General features: G+C 43.1%; 1 protein-coding gene across 1 annotated transcript in view; it reads left to right on the top strand.

Annotated features, from left to right (window-relative positions):
• The window catches only part of ALOX5 (arachidonate 5-lipoxygenase), a 30,143-nt gene extending 15,222 nt beyond the window's left edge, over nucleotides 1-14,921 (top strand). The window contains exons 6-14 of the mRNA XM_068688464.1: nucleotides 1,680-1,852; nucleotides 2,609-2,755; nucleotides 2,853-3,056; nucleotides 3,265-3,351; nucleotides 3,743-3,921; nucleotides 7,758-7,879; nucleotides 10,171-10,271; nucleotides 12,224-12,394; nucleotides 13,614-14,921. Coding sequence (XP_068544565.1) covers nucleotides 1,680-1,852; nucleotides 2,609-2,755; nucleotides 2,853-3,056; nucleotides 3,265-3,351; nucleotides 3,743-3,921; nucleotides 7,758-7,879; nucleotides 10,171-10,271; nucleotides 12,224-12,394; nucleotides 13,614-13,793 — 1,364 coding nt within the window. The 3' untranslated portion in view covers nucleotides 13,794-14,921. The remainder of the gene's footprint in view (nucleotides 1-1,679; nucleotides 1,853-2,608; nucleotides 2,756-2,852; nucleotides 3,057-3,264; nucleotides 3,352-3,742; nucleotides 3,922-7,757; nucleotides 7,880-10,170; nucleotides 10,272-12,223; nucleotides 12,395-13,613) is intronic.
• Nucleotides 14,922-19,067: the final 4,146 nt, after the last annotated feature.

The following is a 19,067-nucleotide window of genomic DNA, read 5'->3' as shown; positions in this document are numbered from 1 at the left end:
AGTAAAAGTATTGCAGACAGAATGGGCAGATGGTGTCACTTCTGTAAAGCAGGGCTGGGATGCCATTGATTTGTGAGCCAAACCCAAGCTGATACTATGGCTGGCGGTTATATCACATGGTTTTATTTTACTGTGTTACTGGATGTAATAGATAAACAGATACTATTCAGTAGTTCATGTGTGGCTCCTCAAGTGCATGTAAGTGGCCTGTTCTGACTCTGCAAAAGAATATACTTTTCCCTCCTCCTCTGAAGTATTTCCTCTCTTCAGGCTGGCTAAGGACCAGTTAACAAAAATAGGAGGAATTTCTACGGTTTCAGGTATAAAATAAAGCACACAAGGAGTCCAGAGCTATTAAAAGCTAATTACAGGAATTCGTTACGTTTAATAAGATTGCTTCCTAAAGTACTTCTAACACAAGGCTTAGATATAATTTATATTTAATTTAATTGATAATATTTCCATGTCCCTGAGGAATACTCCAATTCTGCCAGTTTTAAATTTTTAAGAATCAGTCTCAATTATATTAATGTAACCAAATCTCATTATTTGCAAGCCATACACGGCCAGAAACAGGTTCAAGACATTTTTCAGTCATGCAGTTTCTGTCCAAGGAGATGAGTCATTTTTTACTCCCTATAGACTTCAGATACAGCTCCAAACCCACTGTGCAGTTGACAGAGATGATGTAAATATAAACTTTAAGTAAACTCAACTTTTCTTCCTCTGTTAGAAAAAAAAATGATTTTTTTTTTAATCATCACTGCATTCCTCCAGGACTCTCTTTTTCATCCTTTCACCTTTCCTGGAAAAACAAATTGAGTTCAGAAAAAGGTTTTGATTTTTTTTTCTGAAAATTTTTTTGAATTATTTTTTTTTTTTTTAAATAGGCCATAGTGGGAAATGTTACTTGGTTAAGTCGTTTGTTTTTCCCTTAAAGATACTGATGGAATTTTTTATGTTAATCGTGTTTTTTCTGACTTTGAAGTTGTAGGCTGAAGTGGCAATATAATATTAGGAAACTGAGAACTGCAAGTTTGGAAACATGCAGTATTACTACATATGTAATAGTAAGAAGATGGAGTACTTAAAGCTACCATTTTATTCAGAAGAGTTGTTAATCTAGGTTTATATTAACAATTGAAAAATAAACAGGGAAAAAAAAACAAAACACACATTAAAACAGCCAATGAGTAGCCCACAGCCAAAACCCTTCCCCCCAGGAAGCCCTCACCCAGCTCCAGCCAAGTGAACTGCTCCATTCGCTGCTGTTCTTTCCCTTCCCATGTTGAATATTTCCCTTCCCCTGCCAGTGCCATTATTTTGAGGCTTATTTGTCTGTACCCTGAGAATTTGAAGAGTAAGGTTAAAAAATGCTGTGGAAGACCCGAGAAGGTGGTCTGCAGATGGAGAGAGTATTTTTCCTTGGAATGGAATATTTTACTCTTCATAGCTGCTGTGTATGGAGAAGCAAATTATTATCAATTCTGTTCTTCTCAAAGAGAAAAGCAAAGATTGCATTGTCTGTTTAAATGATTTAAAAAAAAAAATCTACTTTGGGAATTCCTTTCTTGCAACTTTCTTTAGTCAAAGTTGCAGTGGAGCATAACAAAAGGTGGAGAGGAAGGCAGAAATTCAAAATGCACTGATACTGAAGCTGCAGACTCATTTTCCTTTAGAATATGTGATGCAGCACTGGAAGGAAGATTTTATGTTTGGCTACCAGTTCCTGAATGGCTGCAATCCCGTGCTGATCCGGAGATGCACAGAGATACCCAAGAAGTTGCCAGTGACTATGGATATGGTAGAATGCAGTCTGGAGAGGAACCTGACCCTGGAGGAGGAAGTAAAGGTGAGGCTCCAAGTGAAGTTGGACTCCATCTGCTCCTTCTCATGTTCTCTAACATCCCAATCCTGTTTTAGCTGCTTTCAGCTACATCTCTCTTTGGCTGCAGGCCAGATTGCAGAGGTGTCACCAGGAGGTGAAGAGCCCTTTTCAGGGGCTTTGTCTAAAAGGCTAAAAGGTTGGGGAGCTTCAGAAGGACAAAATGTCCTACCCTTCCCTAGAATAATCTTAACCTCTGTCACCTGCAGAGCTGAACTAATCTTCTGAAGAAGGGTTGGCAGGGATGGTGCCTTCCTCTTGTCTGTACAATAAGTATGGGGGATGAAACAGCACGAAACTTGTTTGCAACTTAGTGTCCCCGCTTGAATGCCAAATACATAGCCACTCCTTGCTGAAAGGCTTGCTGTCAGGCTCAGCAGATACAGGTCAGGTAGTCTGTGTAAAGGTGCTGCTTTGCCAGTGGCAAACATCACCCTTGGGCTACCATGAGCAAGGGTGGGCCTGCAGCCACTCGTAACTGCAGGACACAAGCCAGTCTCTGGCCAAAACTTCCCAACTTTTGTTCTGAGTCTTGCCGCATGTGCCTTTCTATTTTTCTTTCTTATCCTCCCTGTGCGCTGTCTTTTTCCTTTTTCTTTGTCATCTGCCTTCCAGCTGCTGCCCTGCCCTTTTTCTGTCCTTCCCACCAGGAACACTCTGCTGTGTTCTTTCCTCTTGCCCATATCTGTTAAAACACGAGGCTTTTTTTTGTTTGTTTTCCAGCAAGGAAACATTTTCATTGTGGACTATGAACTGCTGGATGGTGTGGACGCCAATAAAACAGACCCATGCACAATACAGTACTTGGCTGCACCCATCTGTTTGCTGTACAAGAATCTGGAGAATAAAATTGTACCCATTGCAATCCAGGTGGGGTTGCTGTCAGGGTCTTTAAAGGAGCACATTTCTTATTGTCTCATCTTAAATGTGAATGACTGAGGTTTTGTATTCTTTTCATGTCTTTCAGCTTGGTCAAAAGCCTGGGCCAGAAAATCCCATATTCCTTCCTTCAGACGCCACATATGACTGGCTGCTGGCCAAAATTTGGGTTCGCTCGTCGGATTTCCACATCCACCAGACAGTGACCCATCTGTTACGGACACATTTAGTCTCAGAGGTGTTCAGCATAGCTATGTTCCGGCAGCTGCCTGCTGTGCATCCCCTCTTCAAGGTTAGTTCTAGCATGAGGGATATGTGGAGGTTGGGGAGGTTTTCACATTATCTTTAACAAACCAAAAGTTAAATCCTGTTTGAGATGGTTCAACTAGCTGCCTTGCAAGGCAGCATACAGCTAGCTGCTGTCATCCAGGACATCAAACTCTATACATGGTTGCTGTTAAGTTCAGTCAGAGAATTTCATTGTTCATCCCATTTTACAGCTCTTGGTGCCACACATGCGATTCACAATAGCCATCAATACCAAAGCCCGAGAACAGCTTATTTGTGAATGTGGCCTTTTTGACAAGGTAAGTAATGCCCTTTGCATATTTTCATTATTCTTCATGGTTCCCAATGTGTTTTAACTCCTTACCCATCACATACCATGTTGCTTCTTGACCTTTCTACTAAAAGGGAAACATAACCAGCATCATTTGAGACACAGAGGTGGTGAATTCATTTCCTGTTGTGCTAAAGATGGTATCTTTCACCTCAAAGTCACCAGTTCAGAACTGTGTGAAATCTGAATGTCCAATCCTGGACCTCTGCAGTTTGGTACTTTTTGTGTGTGGAAGTGTGCTTTTCTGCTGGTAAAAACAGATTCACCAATGTTGACTGCCATCTCCTGGGGGTTTGGAAAGCCAACCTCAACATGAAGAAAACATTATCTATGTTCATGTCTTGCCATTCTTCCTGCAGGCAAATGCTACAGGTGGAGGAGGACATGTACAAATGGTTCAGAAAGCAATGAAGGATCTGACTTACAGCTCACTCTGCTTCCCTGATGAGATCAAAGCTAAAGGGATGGACAGCAAAGAGGATATCCCCTACTACTATTATCGGGATGATGGCATTAAAGTCTGGGAGGCTATAAAGAGGTAAGAGACTGTGGTTCTGGAAAGAGCCAATAAAGTCACTGTCCCACAGGGACAACTCTGTTTTCTCACTGCACACTTTGCTCTTTATCACAGCCTTGTGAACATGGCACCGGCATGTCTCTTGGTAATGCCTGCACTGGGCAGTAAAGGTGCAACAGGGGATCAGTAGGTTATACTAGCTGCTGCCTTGCACTCCTCTCTGTTGCATTTGGTTTGAATGTTTTCATTGGAATAGATGTGTAATGCCCAGCATCTAATGCATCTGCTGTACATGTGAATTGTAACTTGTCTGTGGTGGTTCTTCCCTTCAGATTTTACTTCTTCAGGTATAGACCTTTGCTAGGAAACTCCAGTTTGTCCTTTCATGTGTCCCACAGAATCATTAACACATCAGTGCCCACATCGCAACTGCTCACATACGACCTCACAGGCCAAAGGCTGTCAACATCCCTCCCTGTTCTGTTCTTGAGTGACATGCTGGTACCACCACTCCACACTGAATTTGGTCATCAGGAACTGTGTGTGGTTGGAAAAGAGTGTGTGGACTCAATCCTGCCATAGCAGAGCTGGGAGGACCTGTGAACACAGTGTGCCTTCCCTCACAGACAGACATCCGTCCCCTGAGGAAGTGGAGAGGCAAAACCAGCAGTATGTCAAACAGTAGCAGTGGCGTGGCAGCAACAAGACCCAAACCACAAAGTGAACAGTGTGGTTTTGGAAAGTTTGGGGCTGATGGTACAGAGTCTGGAGGGGAAAAATGAGAAATTCAGAGTTAGCATTGTTTACGTCTAGAGGAGAGAAGATTGAGGGAGGGCTATTCAGAAGGGTTAAATGTTTCTAGAAAGAATTCTTCCCTTTGTCTGTAGTGGAAAAGAAATTAAAGGCTAAAATTACAACAAAGATGATGTTTGCTAGACTTCGGACAAATAACTATTTGATAGAGAGGAGCACTGGAAGAGCTCATCTGAAGAGCCTGTGAGGTCCTCAAATGTGGGGGCTTCCAATACCATTTTAAATAAAGAACTTGGAGGAATGGTGTAGGTAAAGATGATCCTGCCACAGGGCAGGGAATAAATGACATCACATGGGGTGTTGTGAACCCATCTCTAAAAACACTTATTAGTTCACAGCTCCTGCTGGGTTTCCTATTCTGTGTTTGCTGCTTCTCTCAGGTTTACTTTTGTAAGGGACAGCTGAGCAACTGATAAACAGTCCCTTACCTGCAAAGTCTTCCGCCTAGTTTTGAGCTTGTACTGTGCTGGAGTCTGACAGCCATATTTGTAGCTTGCATCTCATCTGAAGAAAAAATATATAATGAAGCACACACTCTTGAAAGACTGCTCTTTTCAGCCCTGTTTTCTTGCGTTCTGTATTTCAGAAGCCCTGAAATAGGAATTCTATAGGATTTAACAGGGTTAGTGAATTGGAGCTTTGCCTTGCAAAGGGAATTTAACTAGTATTTTTTTAGCTATGCATGAGCCAGGAGAAAACCCAGTGGTCTGTCTGAGCTACGCATATGAGCTTATCAGGGTTCTTGTGGAAGCAGAAGTACAAGTGTGGCTTGCATGAGAGAGCTGTGTTTTGAAATCCAGTAAACTATCCATTAACCAATTTGAACAACTTTCTTAAAATGCCTTAAAATTGCAAGACCCAGGTTTTGCCAGGAAGGGCAGCAATTCTGAATCTGGAGAGGTCCTGCAAGGCTGCCATGCAAACATAGCTCCTTTTTGGAACTGAAATCGTAAATCAGAATGGACTGCTTTTTTAAAAAAAGTTATTCTCCAATGGCATTTCATTTAACAAGCAATGTGGTTTTACACCATGTATGTTGCTTGCTAAGTATACAGCTGTTTCTGATCCTGTGGCCTTTGAAAAGCATGTTCAGTAAAAATCAGATCATTTGTGTACATGAAGTAGAGTGTTGGTTATATCTTTGCCTCATACGCTTTTTCTGTGTCTTGGCAAGGTGTTATCTTGCGATATTTCCTGCAATTGTTAAGTGCCCATTTGAGGGAAAAGGAAATTATAACTTTTCTGTGGTTGTTTTCTTGATGGAGTTTCCCTGCCTGTGTGTGTTTGTTCCTGCCACTCTTCTCTTTCCTGTGTTTTCTAGTGCTAACTGAGATATGATGCCTTTTCAAATACCAGACAGTGCTTAACTCAATTTAGTTTGATTGCTTGTATGTGTTAATTTAGCTGGAGGAAGGTATTACTCTGCCTCAGATGTGATTGAGAGATTCTTCATTAAGTATTTGGTTTATAAATGGTGTGAGTAATGCTCTTTAGAGCACATGATGTCCAGACCCCTGAGTCCACAGTCATGCATCTGGTCACCACAAATCTGTGTGAGCAGTGCCCTTTAGGGTGTGTGATGCCCCTGAAGACACTCTGAAGGGGTGTCAGTCTCCACTCTTTTGATGAAATAACTTCTGTCTCCACCATCGCTTCATAGGAGGTAGGTGGTTTAGCCTTAAGAAAAGTGCTAAGTCTGTCCCTCTAGAAACACTGAGGGTCACACAGCAAATTTTTAAATCTCTGATAGTCAGCTTTTTTTTTTTCTGATCTAACTGCAGATCTTGGCAAAAAATATTCCTTCCCAAAGACCTTATCTACACTTCATATCCAATTTGTGTTTGCATGGAAGGGGGGCTAAAGTGTTGCTGCTGCATAAGACAAGGATTACCTTCTGTATGCATTTGGCACAGATGCCAGGTGACGGAGGCACAGGTCAGGCAGGGCAGCTTTATCTCTGCATGTTGCAGGATTTTTCTTTTTATTTGGTTTCCAATGGAAGCAAAAATTACTAAAATCCTTTCTGTTTGTGCAGTTATTTGTCTGTCTGCCTCCACAACAATTTTTGATTTGGTTGGCTAACAGAAACCACATACAGGTTTGTGAAGGTCTCCAAATAACTACAAATTGATAGCTTATTAGAAGAGAAGTCTGGATTGGATAACAGTTCTTAATCTCATCAGTAAGCTTCTGCAGTCAAATGTTTCACCCTAGGAGTTGTTGTCAAAATATTTAGAAAGAGATTATAGGTACCTGCAGAGCTAACAGAATTTCTCAGCACAGCACATTTAATCATGAGATGCACATCTGCAGGAAATCAGGCTTTTCTGTTTTCACTGCTTCCAGAAGCGTTTCTGTTATCTTAGTGTTTTCAGAGCTTTTCTCCCAGAGGGGAGTTAGCATGGGCAGGCTGTATAAAAGGAGGGATTGTGAGAAGAGGGACTGAACAGCAAGGAGATGTCTGCTGTGTGTTGTGGGCATGGGAAGAAGCTCTAGCCCCTGTTTTTGTCCCTAGCAGTAATATCCTGGGCCACCTCCACTTTAGAGCGTACCACCTGAGTTTTGTAAAAAGTACATGTGGTAGTAGAAAAGCACCTTGTGGTAGGAGGAGATGGGCTGTCTGAACGATATTCAGGAGCAGCTTTGGAGTGTCCCCCATATCACAGCTTGGGAACCCTTGCTTGCAGTGCAAGAGCCACATATAGAATGCACAGAAGTCTGTGCTAAGTGACGGACATGGACATGAGGAAGAGGTCTGGGCAGGAGCAAAGCTCAAGTAAGAGAGTAAGGAGCTCAGGGAAGCACTGGAACTGGTCAGGGTATAGAGTATGGTCTAGAGCCTTTTTGGTGGAGCAGGAATGATGCTGCAATTAGAAATGACTGCACTGCCACTGCTTTTGGGAGCATGTTGAGTCCTGCTCTTCCCTCCCTTATTCTTCATGCAGTGTCCATCCTCTCTGCAAGCTCAGCAGAAGGCCTTCGGGAGTGGCAGGCTTTCTTTCCGCTTTTCGTTTCGTCTTGTTCATTTGTTCCTCTATCCGCAGTTTTGCAGAGGATGTGATTCACATCTACTACGAGACCGACGAGGTGGTGTGTGAGGATGTGGAACTCCAAGCCTTCGTCAAGGACATTTACATGTACGGGATGAGGGGCGTGAAGGCTGCAGGTAATGTACCTGGCCAGGTCTGCAGCTTGTCAGGTCACTAGTGACAGCAAGGCTGTTTGCACAGCACATCTTCAACTGTTGGAGAGCCTCTCCTTTGGCCCAAAGACTCGCAGTTTTGTGGGAGAGACCCTGGATCAGGTCCTCCTTCCCTCCCTCAGGAAACTACTCATTCCTCTTCCACAGATTCTCACCATAAGCTTGGGCAACACATGTAATCTCTCTTTACATGGGGGATTGGATCTTTGATCTTCTCTGTTGAGGCTGTAAGCTTGTCAGGGGAGGGGCTGTCTTTGTGTTGTTGGCACCACCAGACAGATTGTGATAGAAATCCTGAGGAGCAGTGATACCCCATTGAATCCTCCCTTACAAAGCTTACATCTAATAACAAGTAAGAACCTCTCCAGAACTGTCATGCTGCACTTCGCATTTGTTTAGCTTACTAGTTGTGGCCAAGCTATTCTTTTCCCTTCAAGAGAAGGGAATAATTCTCATAATTGGTTAGAGGTGTTTTCTTTTGCTGTCTCCTCTTGCTGCCTCTCATTTCTTGCAAACCGTTACTTGACTGTAGGAGCTCTCACCTCTAATATGGCCCTGTTCTTCCACATAAGTTAATACTCTCCAGCCTTTTCTTCAACATGTTATTTTCTTCCACCCACATATTTTGTCCAAGAGGATTTTCAGGAGCTAATGCATGTGGGTGGAGATTCTTCATAGTGTCCTGACTGACTTAAATCTGGAAACACCTTTTGGCTGGTGATCTGTGTCAGATTGCTTTGGCATTACATGCACATATATTTATATGTGAGAACTCCAGGCAAAACTCTGATGTTCCCATTCATTTTAACAACCTCCTGGAGCCTACATGCCTGGACAAGTACAGGCTTGAATGATACCTCGTTATTATCATTTTAATTTCTCCAGCTGTCTCTTAGGGCTTAAATAGCCTGCTAGTAGGAACTTTATGCTTGACCTTAGCATCTGGACAGGGGACAAGTAGCAAGCCTGTCCAGGGCTACAGCTGGAGTGGGACAGTACAAGTACCACTGGCAGCAGGACTGCTACTATAGGTAGGAAAATTTCCAGGCCTGCAATATCACTTGGCTGCACTGCTGCCACCCAAAGGATTGGGTCAGAGAGAGTAGGGTGACCTGTCTGGGTTTGTAAAGAACAGGACGGGCATAAATGGGGGGTGCTGTTGCACCCTAGACTCCCTTTCCAGTCTCCACTTGTGCCCAGGGAGCACTGCTCTGTCTGGGAGCATGCTGAGCCCCTTTGAAAGACGAGCACAGTGTGCTGAGGATAGGAGGGTGTAAGAAGCAATGGTATATCCTCTCCTCTTTGGGTTTGGTGGCTGGCCGGAGTTATCATGTCCTCTTGCCCCTGTCAGGTTGAGTTCACATCTGCATCTGGTTCATGGTGGAGATGTGGCAGCAGCAGGCACAGGCAGGCTGGGCAGAGGCAGCTCACCCCAGGATGCTGTCAGCTCTCTAGGTATCCTGGGGCCTGTGGTCATGCTGGGCTGGGACAGCGACAGGGGAAGGAACACAGGACCATGATGTAATGAGGATAGGAGAGACGCAGGCTTGAGTGTGCTTTGATGACAAAATATTTCCTTTGTACCCGACTATTCCTTTCTTCCTTTTTGTATAGCTGTTTCATTATTCTTCTCTCAAAGACACCTTGATGCAATTATTTCTGTTCCTCATTCTGCTGTTTCTGTTTCAGAAGTTCTCATTTCCTCACTTCCCTTTTCAGCAAATAAGCTCTCCCTGCACTCGTTCTTACAGAACGCTTGGTTGCTGAGCCTCGGACCTTTACAAACACAAGCACGCACAGTTGCTCCTTGGCGTGAACTTTCCCTGCTTGCATTGCAGATGGAAGAAAAAGGGAGCACCTGAGGCCCCTGCCCTGTGGACTCTCTGGGTTCCTTGCTGCAGGGTAGGTAGGGTGAGAGGACAGGGAATACCATATATTCTAAAGGTATAATTGCGCTTTGCCTTTCCCTTAAGGAATGCCCCATGCTTTGCAAGCAGTAGTGATGCCTCACAAAGCTGAATGGGGTAAGGTAGGATCACTCTGTTTTTATGGCTGCACAGCCAGGATGCAGACATGTTGAATAACTCCTGATAGAACACGTGGCAGAACCATAGCAGAGTCAGAAAGAGAATGCCCTGCTTTTCAGTGACAGTTGCTGGTTCTCTAACTCATGTTTTTGACTCGCTGAGTGCTACTGTGTAACTGGATTATTTCATGGCTGGGGTTACTTCAGTTACTTCTTCTCTGTCATTCAGGGTTTCCTAAGATGATCAAGACACGCGAGAAGCTAGCAGAATATCTCACAGTGATAATATTCACCACATCAGCCCAGCATGCAGCTGTGAATTTTGGACAGGTAGGAATTTCTGGGAAGACTGTTCTTCTTTCTGGTCTGGGAGATGCATCTACTGGGGCAAGGTCTGAGAAGTGCTTGTTAGTAGATGAACAGCTTTACATAGTTCTTCCTGGCCAAAATAACTGCAGGGCAACTGCATATCCCTGTGAAGGTTGTGCAAGGACCAATGAAGGAAACAATTGTTTTGGAGGCTTTTGTAATTATTTTGAGAAAGACATTCTGAATCTTAAGTAGGTACCAAAGCTCAAGTTTGGGGGCTATAATTTCTATATTATTTTATATTTAACTTTTATTATGGGGAACAGTTTTTTTGTTGTTTGTTTGTTTGTAAAGCATTTAAACAGGTTGCTAAGACCCATTTCAGAAATGCTGAAGGGTTCAGGTGCATAATCTGGCTATCACAGCCCCATACCTTCCAGACATCACCTGAACTGCCTGGGTGTGTGCTGGTAGTCTGTGGCTCAAGATGCAACAAAATGCAAAGAGTTACACTAAGTGGCTTTGCTTTGCATTTTCCATGAGGGCATGCATGGGTGACTACCATGAGTAGCTGTTGTAAGCAGTATATCCTTATATCCCTGAGGATCTTGGCTTTTTTTGATTGTTTATGGTCAGGTTTTTAAAAGCAGCTACATGCTTAATATTCCCAGTGCACAGATAGGGCATTGCTGCTCATTTCTCACGTTTGTGATCCAACTGGCAATTTCTCTGTGACGCTTAACGTGTCATATGCTGATAGTCTGTGTTATCCCTTCACTGACACATATCCACCCTGAAATTATAGTGGCAGTCTGCTTTTCAAATGCTGTTTCTCCTAGCATCAAAGCATTTTGGAAAACAGACTTCACAGCCAGAAGCAAATCTCTTTGTCAATCTCTTTTGCACAGAGCTTTCTTTGGTACATATTCTGGCTTCAGGCACAGATAACCTCACAGATATGCAAGAAGACCCTTTTTCCCAAACATACCCTACATCACTCTCCCATGCTGACCCTCCTGTCCTCCCCTACAGCTCAGAAGCCCCCAGAGCAGGTCTAGAGCCAGGTGTTAAATGAACCCACGCTGTTCCTGTGCCACAACAGTGACTGGGGATCTCTGCAACTGTTTGCTTCAAATCCACCGTTACATGCAATCCTCTCTTCAGAGACTGAGAGAGGGAGTTTGGCATGCAGAGGTTATTCAGCTTGTCAGCAAAAGGGTCTTCAGCCATAGGAAAAAAATGGCAGGGAGAGAGGTCTGAGGAGATGGCTGTGCAGTGTGGAAACAGACTGAGAACAGTGTAAGCATGGCACCCAGCTGAAATGGGACTTAGCATCAGGCATGGCAGGGAATATGTATGAAAATAATGAAAAACTACTTGGAAAAGAAGGGGTAAAGATAACTGCAGCATCTCAGATGACAGCAAAACTCAGGGTCATATCTCAGGCAAAATAAAATGAAGCACCACCATTCCACAACATTGGAGCAGCCCAGGAGTGAGACTGAGTTCCCAGTCTGGTGCTCAGCATATCCATATGCCATATTCACCATCAGCTGCTTCTCCAACCACCTTTCCCCAGTAGCCTGGCAAGGAAACGCTGGCTTGTGGCCATGTCTCCCTCTGAGTGGGTGCCTGTCAGGAAACCAGAGCCCTGGTTTGACAGTGCCCCAGCAGGAAGTGCGCATGTAAGCTCAGAGATGTGGTACTGGAATCACAACCCCAGTAACAAAGATTATCAGCAAATCTGGGGATCTAAGAAGATGCATTATGACTGGGGGAAAAAAAAAATCTCCTCAAAACACAACAAAAACTGCAGGCTTGTTTTACCACAGTACTGAGTATCTTCTCTTTCTTGAGGGGCTCATATTACAGAAACAAAATCCCCAGGGCCAAGACTTAAAATTTTCTGTGCAATGTTCCTAAATGGCAACCAGCCACTATAGCTTTCCAATGTGCTTTCTTGCCTTGTGCAGTATGACTGGTGTTCCTGGATTCCCAACGCCCCACCAACAATGCGCTGCCCTCCTCCGACACAAAAGGGAACAGTCACCATCGAGCAGATAGTGGAGAGCCTGCCAGACAGGGGACGTTCTTGTTGGCATCTTGGAGCTGTCTGGGCCTTGAGCCAATTCCAGGACAATGAAGTAAGTCAACTTCCCTTCTCCTGGTGGATGTAGGTGAGACCCCAGGGACCATGGCAAGACCCCGTGTCTGCATGAGACTGTAATGCTGCTCCTGGCTCTGTGTTTGAATTCAGCATGAGGAGATGTGTGGGTTTGCCCTTGTTCTGACAGATACAAGCCAGCTCTGAGCAAGAAGTCATTTTTATTCTGAAGCTGTGTTTCAGCCAAGATGAAAGTTTCTAAACTCAGGCATGGGGTTACCGAGTAAGGATGCTGGTGTGGGAGGAAGAGAGTTGCTGGGGCACAAGCGTTTTCTTCAGTCCTTGCCCCAGTAGAGCTGGTAGAGAAGCTATTGGCACTCTTTGTCCCTTCGTGTCCTGTCCATTTGGAAAATCTGCCCCAGTGCCATGTGCAGTAGAGCTGTGGCTTGTGCCTGGCTGATGTGGACTGCAAAAAAAAACAAAACTGTAGGAAGCTTTGTTGGCATGGTCTATAGACATTTCCCTCATGTAAAATGATTGTAGGTTGTCTCACCCAAGGGCTGTATCTGGATGTCATGTTTTGAAGTCCTTAAATGGAAGATACAGGCGAGAGGGTACTTGATTTGAAGTTTCTCTCTAAGGATAAAGCAGATCTCAGCTGAGAAGCTAGTAGTATGGGTAGTCTTATGGGAAATAGTTACCTATCCGCTCACCCTTAGAATCCAAACTGACCAAAGCAACTGTACGGCTGAACTTCAAAGGACAGTTTTAAGTCAGAAGTAACTTTCACTGTCATTCAAAGAAGCAGTTGTCATCTTTTCTCATCCCTGGCTGTTCATTCCCCTCCCATGCTGCTCCTTCCTTTAGCAGCACAACTGTTTGAGTGGCTCTGCAGGGATCTGGCTTGGGAATCTGCTCTGGCTGACCACTAACCTTAAAAAAAAAAAAAAGTGCTGATTTTTTGAGTGGATCAGTTCCTTGCAGGTAGAGATGGTTCCAAATAATCACCTGTACCAGCATTGTAGACAGAGACATGCAAGGATGAGAAGCAGCAACCAGGGTGGGAGGGAGAACAGGACAGCACCTTTCACTGTCAGTGCTACTGTAGGCTAGGTTAATAGTGATTGTACCTAACAGTAGCATTCCTGAGCTCGGGGTGTGTGTTCTACTGGGTGAGGTAACATTAAGACAGAACAGTATTTTGCTTTTTTGTTTTGTTTTAAATCTCAAAGCATGATTTCTTGGTGTTTTCCAATTAGCTGTTTCTAGGCATGTACCCAGATGAACACTTTGTGGAGAAGCCGGTGAAAGAGGCCATGGCAAAATTCCGCAAGAATCTGGATGAGATTGTCAGCACCATCACCGAGCGCAACAAGAGCAAAAAGCTCCCTTACTATTACCTTTCCCCAGACCGCATTCCCAACAGTGTTGCTGTTTGAGCAGATACCCAGGAGAGCTCAGAGGAGCGTAAAGCGAATGTATGCTTTCCTGTTACATATGCTTCTTTCTCACAGTGACCTTTTAGAAATGGGTAATATAACAAAGATACCCTCTCCATCAGAGCTGATCCATAGTCTATTTTGGGTTTCAAAACAATTATGACTGACCTTACTGAAAAGCGAGTTGGCAGCTCCTTAGGTCAAATTTATTACAAGCTTATTTTTCCAGGATTTTTGTACTCTTTAGAAACATGTTTCTGTTAGTTTTCCATTTTCCAGTCAAAACAATGAAATCACAGAAATTGTTGCTTTCAAGCTGAGCACCACCATGTTACGTGTGAGAATTGAACAGTAACAGTAAAAACTGAATGAAGATGAGTGTCTTCATATTCCTCGTGTCACTCATCTTACTCAATGAAAATAGTATCAGGAGCAATAAGCAAGTCATGTTTTAAAAATCCATCCTATTTTCAATAGATGAGACTGGTTACATAATATCATAAACTTCAAAGTTTAATCCGATTAAAAGGCAAATGTTAAATATTTTCACTACAACTTTGAATGCTTCCATCAAGAGGAAGGTAGAAGCAGGACGTTTTGATAACATATCTGAGGGATTTTTTATCACTTCCTTACTGAGTTCATGTGAAATTATAAAACCTGATTCATAGGAGATGAAAACTTTTTACCTGTATGGACATATGTATTTTCTACATAAAACTAGCAAGGTCTGTTTCAGCCTCTGCCAGCAGAGTTTACTGTCATTGATACATATGGACAAATATTTTGCTTAGCACAGTAACAAGTAAAGACTTAACAGTGCTTATGCTCAATTTCTGTTTTGTTGCTGAGGCAGCTGGGTTTTGTGGATAGTTCCTTTTGTTTTGTGGGGAAAAAAAGGCTACATGTATACAAAATATGGAGAAGGTTTAAGTGACAGTTTGTAAGAGGAATCCTTGGATTTGTCCAAGTAATCATTATCTATTTCACCTGAGAAAGTCATTTTTTATTTTATATATTTTTCAAAGAAACTATTCATTGTAGTGATGTTGTAAACCTGCAGTGTGTTTTTTCAATAAATAAGAAAGCTTCATATGCTAATAAAACAAAACTGAACAAGAAAATCTAGCTTTTACTTCTTATCTCAATTTCTAATGCTGTATGTTTTGAAAATCTTTCAGGAATATGCACAATGTACTGTGTAGAGAAATGAAGCTTCAGCACTTCAAGAAATGCAGTTATTTCTGTCTTTCATGTGAGTTTCAGAAAAGGGTATTACTGAAGTGAATTTCCTTTCTGTTTCACAGCTGATTTTAGACTCTGTACAGTAGTCTGATTCCCTTTTTCTCCCACCAGCTGAAGAGTTACAGCAAAAATGTGGAAGGTGAGACCACTTCCTTTTCTTGAGGAAGTACATATTCTTTTTACCACAACACGTAAGAAGTGATGACTGCAGACACCAAGGCATGCAATTGCTTAGTGACGTTGAAATAGTACCTGGGGATCAGAGAACATAATATGTGAGCCAAAAAAAAACACACAACCAACAACAACAACAAAAAAAAAAACACCCCTGAATTTCACAACAAACTGATGCAATATATCCAACTTAATAGCCCTTACATATGTTCTTTGCCTGTGTAAAGTGAATGTCCTCTTGCCTCAGCTTTTATATGGTAATGATCTGTATGGTCAAGCACCTGTCTAGGAAAAATATGGGAAGAGAGGCTGATGGCTGTTCTCTTGTATCTGTTCCCTTGCATTCCAGCCTGTGGACCTGGGGGACACAAGTACAGCTGATGGGAAGCATGGGGAATTGATTGTAAAACTTTGAAGGTTGATATTAGCAGCCTGATTCAACTGCAGCCGAGGTTGTGGAAAGAGGGGAGGAGGTTATAAATGTAAAAAAATAAATAAATAAAGTGCTCACTCTTCAGATGGGTGTGGGTCATGCACTCAATGTGAGATAGACAAGGAATGATGCACGTTGAACAGTAGTATCTAACAGTATTTGAAAGTCAATGGTATGTGTCTTGGCTGGATGGCTGTTTTTGCTGGCCCAACCAACCAAATTTAACCCGACTTTTCAGCTTCCTTGCTGTCTTTTCCAATTGTGGTGACTCTCAGTTGACTGGGAGACGTCCTCTGCAAATGTCCTGGCAGAAAGTTGGGAGGCTCAGTTGGGAGGCTCTGCCCTTCCTCTTGGCATTTGGTCACAGAAGACTATGCTCCAGCTGTAAAACATGATTAGTGCTAGTGAGAAAGGGATGGGGAAGTGTTGTTGGAAGCTTTCCCCCTTAGGCAGAGTGAGACTTCAGTTAATTTCTAGAGCTTTCTTCCGTGTTGCATGAGAGAGGCCTCTCCCAGTCACCAGCCCACTCAGGTTGCCATCGCTTTGTCACGTTCCTGTGCCCAAGGGGAGTGCCTGATTCCTGCTAACACTTATAGTTTGGTTCTAGAGGGCAGACATCATGTTCAAGGCTGGGCACTCAGAATTATTTGCTCTGTTGCACACAGGGCAGAGCATGGAATAGTCCCCAAAAGACCTGTTCATGAGCAGTAACTTGTAATCAGCAGTTGACCTTTCCAGCCACAGTAGCAGTTAAGTGGTACCCTAGGAAATAATTGCACATGCTACGATGGTAGCTCAAAGTGCTTGGTTTGTTTTATTTGTGCTATAAACAAGCATAAATACTGCAGAAACAGGGCTGGTAAGTTTGGTTAATTGAGTCATGGGTTTTTATGGCTAGAAGATGTATTTATGATTGCTTAGACTGATCTCAGCATAACACAGGTCTTTGTGTTTCCCTGAAGGATTTTTCTTTTCAAATTCACCAGGGGATGCTTTAACTAGTAAACTATCTTCACTGAAAACTCATGATTTACCAAAGTACAGGATTCACCCTTTTTTCACTTGTCTCACTGGTGATTCCCTCTTGCTCTTAAAGTTACGTGACATGTTTCTTGTGTGCACGCATTCAGTTTTTCCTTCTTGCAACAGACAGCTTCTTGCAGTAGCTTTGTGTGACTGAAGATCCTTCTCTGACTTCTTCCCTTCTACATCCTTCCCCTTTCCTTTGCTACACTGAGTAGATTTAATTTCCTGGAGCCTTTTGTTGTAAGAATTTCTTTAAATCTGTTATCAGTTCACATCATATCTTTATTAACACTCTGGACAGCTGACAGCTGCCATGATTTAATGGTTATTTCAGTTATTTCCTGGGTTGGAATTCCCTCTGTTTGTAACTATATATCTGCAGTTTGTCCCTGGATTTAAGTCTCTGATGTGTCAAATAAAACCACGGGTTGCTTGCTTACAGCCAGCAGCTCAAGAGATCCAGACCGGATGCAGATCTCAGTGGCCCAGCCTCACCAGTTCCAGTTATGAGGGCACTGTTGTGTTCCTGTGGTTTATCAGCAACCTCTTCCTTGCATCAGCTTCAACACTCAAATCCAGCTGCTATCGCCTCCCCCAGCCTGTGATCTCTGCTAAGCTGGTAGGTGGTAGGAACCCAATTTGAACACTGCAGCTAGCACAAGCTGTGGACTCCGAGTGCAGAGAGCATGGAAAGTCAGGGTAGGTGCATTGCATCAAGGAAGCCTTGTCTCCAGGATCTTGCCTGGGGCAGGAATGCATGCACTCAAACACTCTGCAATAACACATCAGTATGCAGGGGAATGGAGGAGCTATGTGCTTACCAGCTTGTCTTCATGTATATGCAGTTGCATATATACAGAGACATAAATATATCATAAGGATACAGGCAGGTGACTTGAGAGGAAGTGCAGGGTGATGAGGCAAATCATCACAGACACAGGAGGGACTTCAGGTGAGCAGAAAGTTGCTGTCCATGTTTTGGGGTTTTGGTATCTAAGAGGTTTTATAAAAGGTTAGACAGGCCCTCTCACAACTGTGAGAAATTTAATGCCATCTTGAAAGGTGGTGCACATCACAGAATGTATGTCAGCTATGCAGGCAGAGGGAAAGTATCTGTGGAGATCTGTCCATAGCCTCCAAAAAAATTAGAGGCAAAACTCAGAAAAACAAGGGTGCTAGTTCTGTGATCTGACCACAAGGCCTGAATTTCCTTTCTGTATCGCTAGAGTATCCTTACAAAGCTAAAGCTGATGATTTAGTTGTCTGGATGCATGGACAAAATAATGGATAAAGTACTGCTTGTCTTCAGCAGTGGCAGGAGAGAATAGGTTTGCTAGTTGAAGAATTAAACTCCAGCCTGAATATTCCTTTATCTGACAAACACTGGGAAGGGTGGCTGTCCTATGCAGTGACATGGGGATGCTGAAGAAAGTATTCCTGCTACTGACAGAGCTCCCCAGATACCAGAGATGTACAGTTTCAGTTTCTGTGAGCTCTTAACACAACTATATAAACACACACTTCTTTTCATATTGAATGGGTATACAATAAATAGCTTTGAAAGGGAGAGTGGAAAGGGAAATGCAGCTGAAGTAGTCATTTTGGGCTGCTTTTCACAGATCTGTGCTATCACTTCTAAAACTAGAAGCAAAAGAGTGGTTTAAGTGCTTGTTTTTTTTGTTTTTTTTTTTTTTTTTGTTTGTTTGTTTTAAGCATAAATGCAGAATTTTAGACATATTATGCCTTAATGGATTCTCTGTAGCCATAGAACAACACAGCAAACACAGAGGTGTGTGTGGAGAGTATTTTGGAGGTTATGAGGAATGTTACGACAGCTGACCTGAAGTTATCATTGTGGTCAGAAAATAATGTTTATGGCTAGTAGTTGTGGGCAAATTCTTTCCCAAAGCACAAGAGGGTGGCAATAATATGTTAAAAACTGATATTTTGCCAGCCCTGGAAAAAGCCACCAAAATAAGCCCTCCTGTCTCCTAGTCCTATTCTTCAGTGGAGCTGGTAATCTTGTTCATAACAGTTCTGACCACTAGGGCCAACAACATCTCACTGAAGTGTCTTTGTTTGTTTCACTGCAACAACCAGTCCTCATTCACTCTTTGCTGTACATGCAGTCAGCTAATTGGATATGGTGTGGTAACTTGTGCTCAGTACTTCTGCCTTTGCACTGGAACATCTCTTGGTTTCAATGCATGCTTAGATGGAATGGCATGTAGAAGCTCCTTGGAGTGCACATCACAGTACAGAAGATCTACTTGTCTGAAGCTTTCTCACTGTTCCTCCTGGCCTACTCCTGGTACACAGGCTGTCCCAACAGCACTGTTAAAGGACAGCCCTTACTGATACCGAGTGGGAATATCATTACCGAGCTGTTGCCATCT

This window comes from Anas acuta, chromosome 7 (assembly GCF_963932015.1).
Source record: "Anas acuta chromosome 7, bAnaAcu1.1, whole genome shotgun sequence".
In the NCBI taxonomy this organism is placed as follows: Eukaryota; Metazoa; Chordata; class Aves; order Anseriformes; family Anatidae; genus Anas; species Anas acuta.
This window is presented reverse-complemented; position numbering and strand designations above follow the sequence as displayed.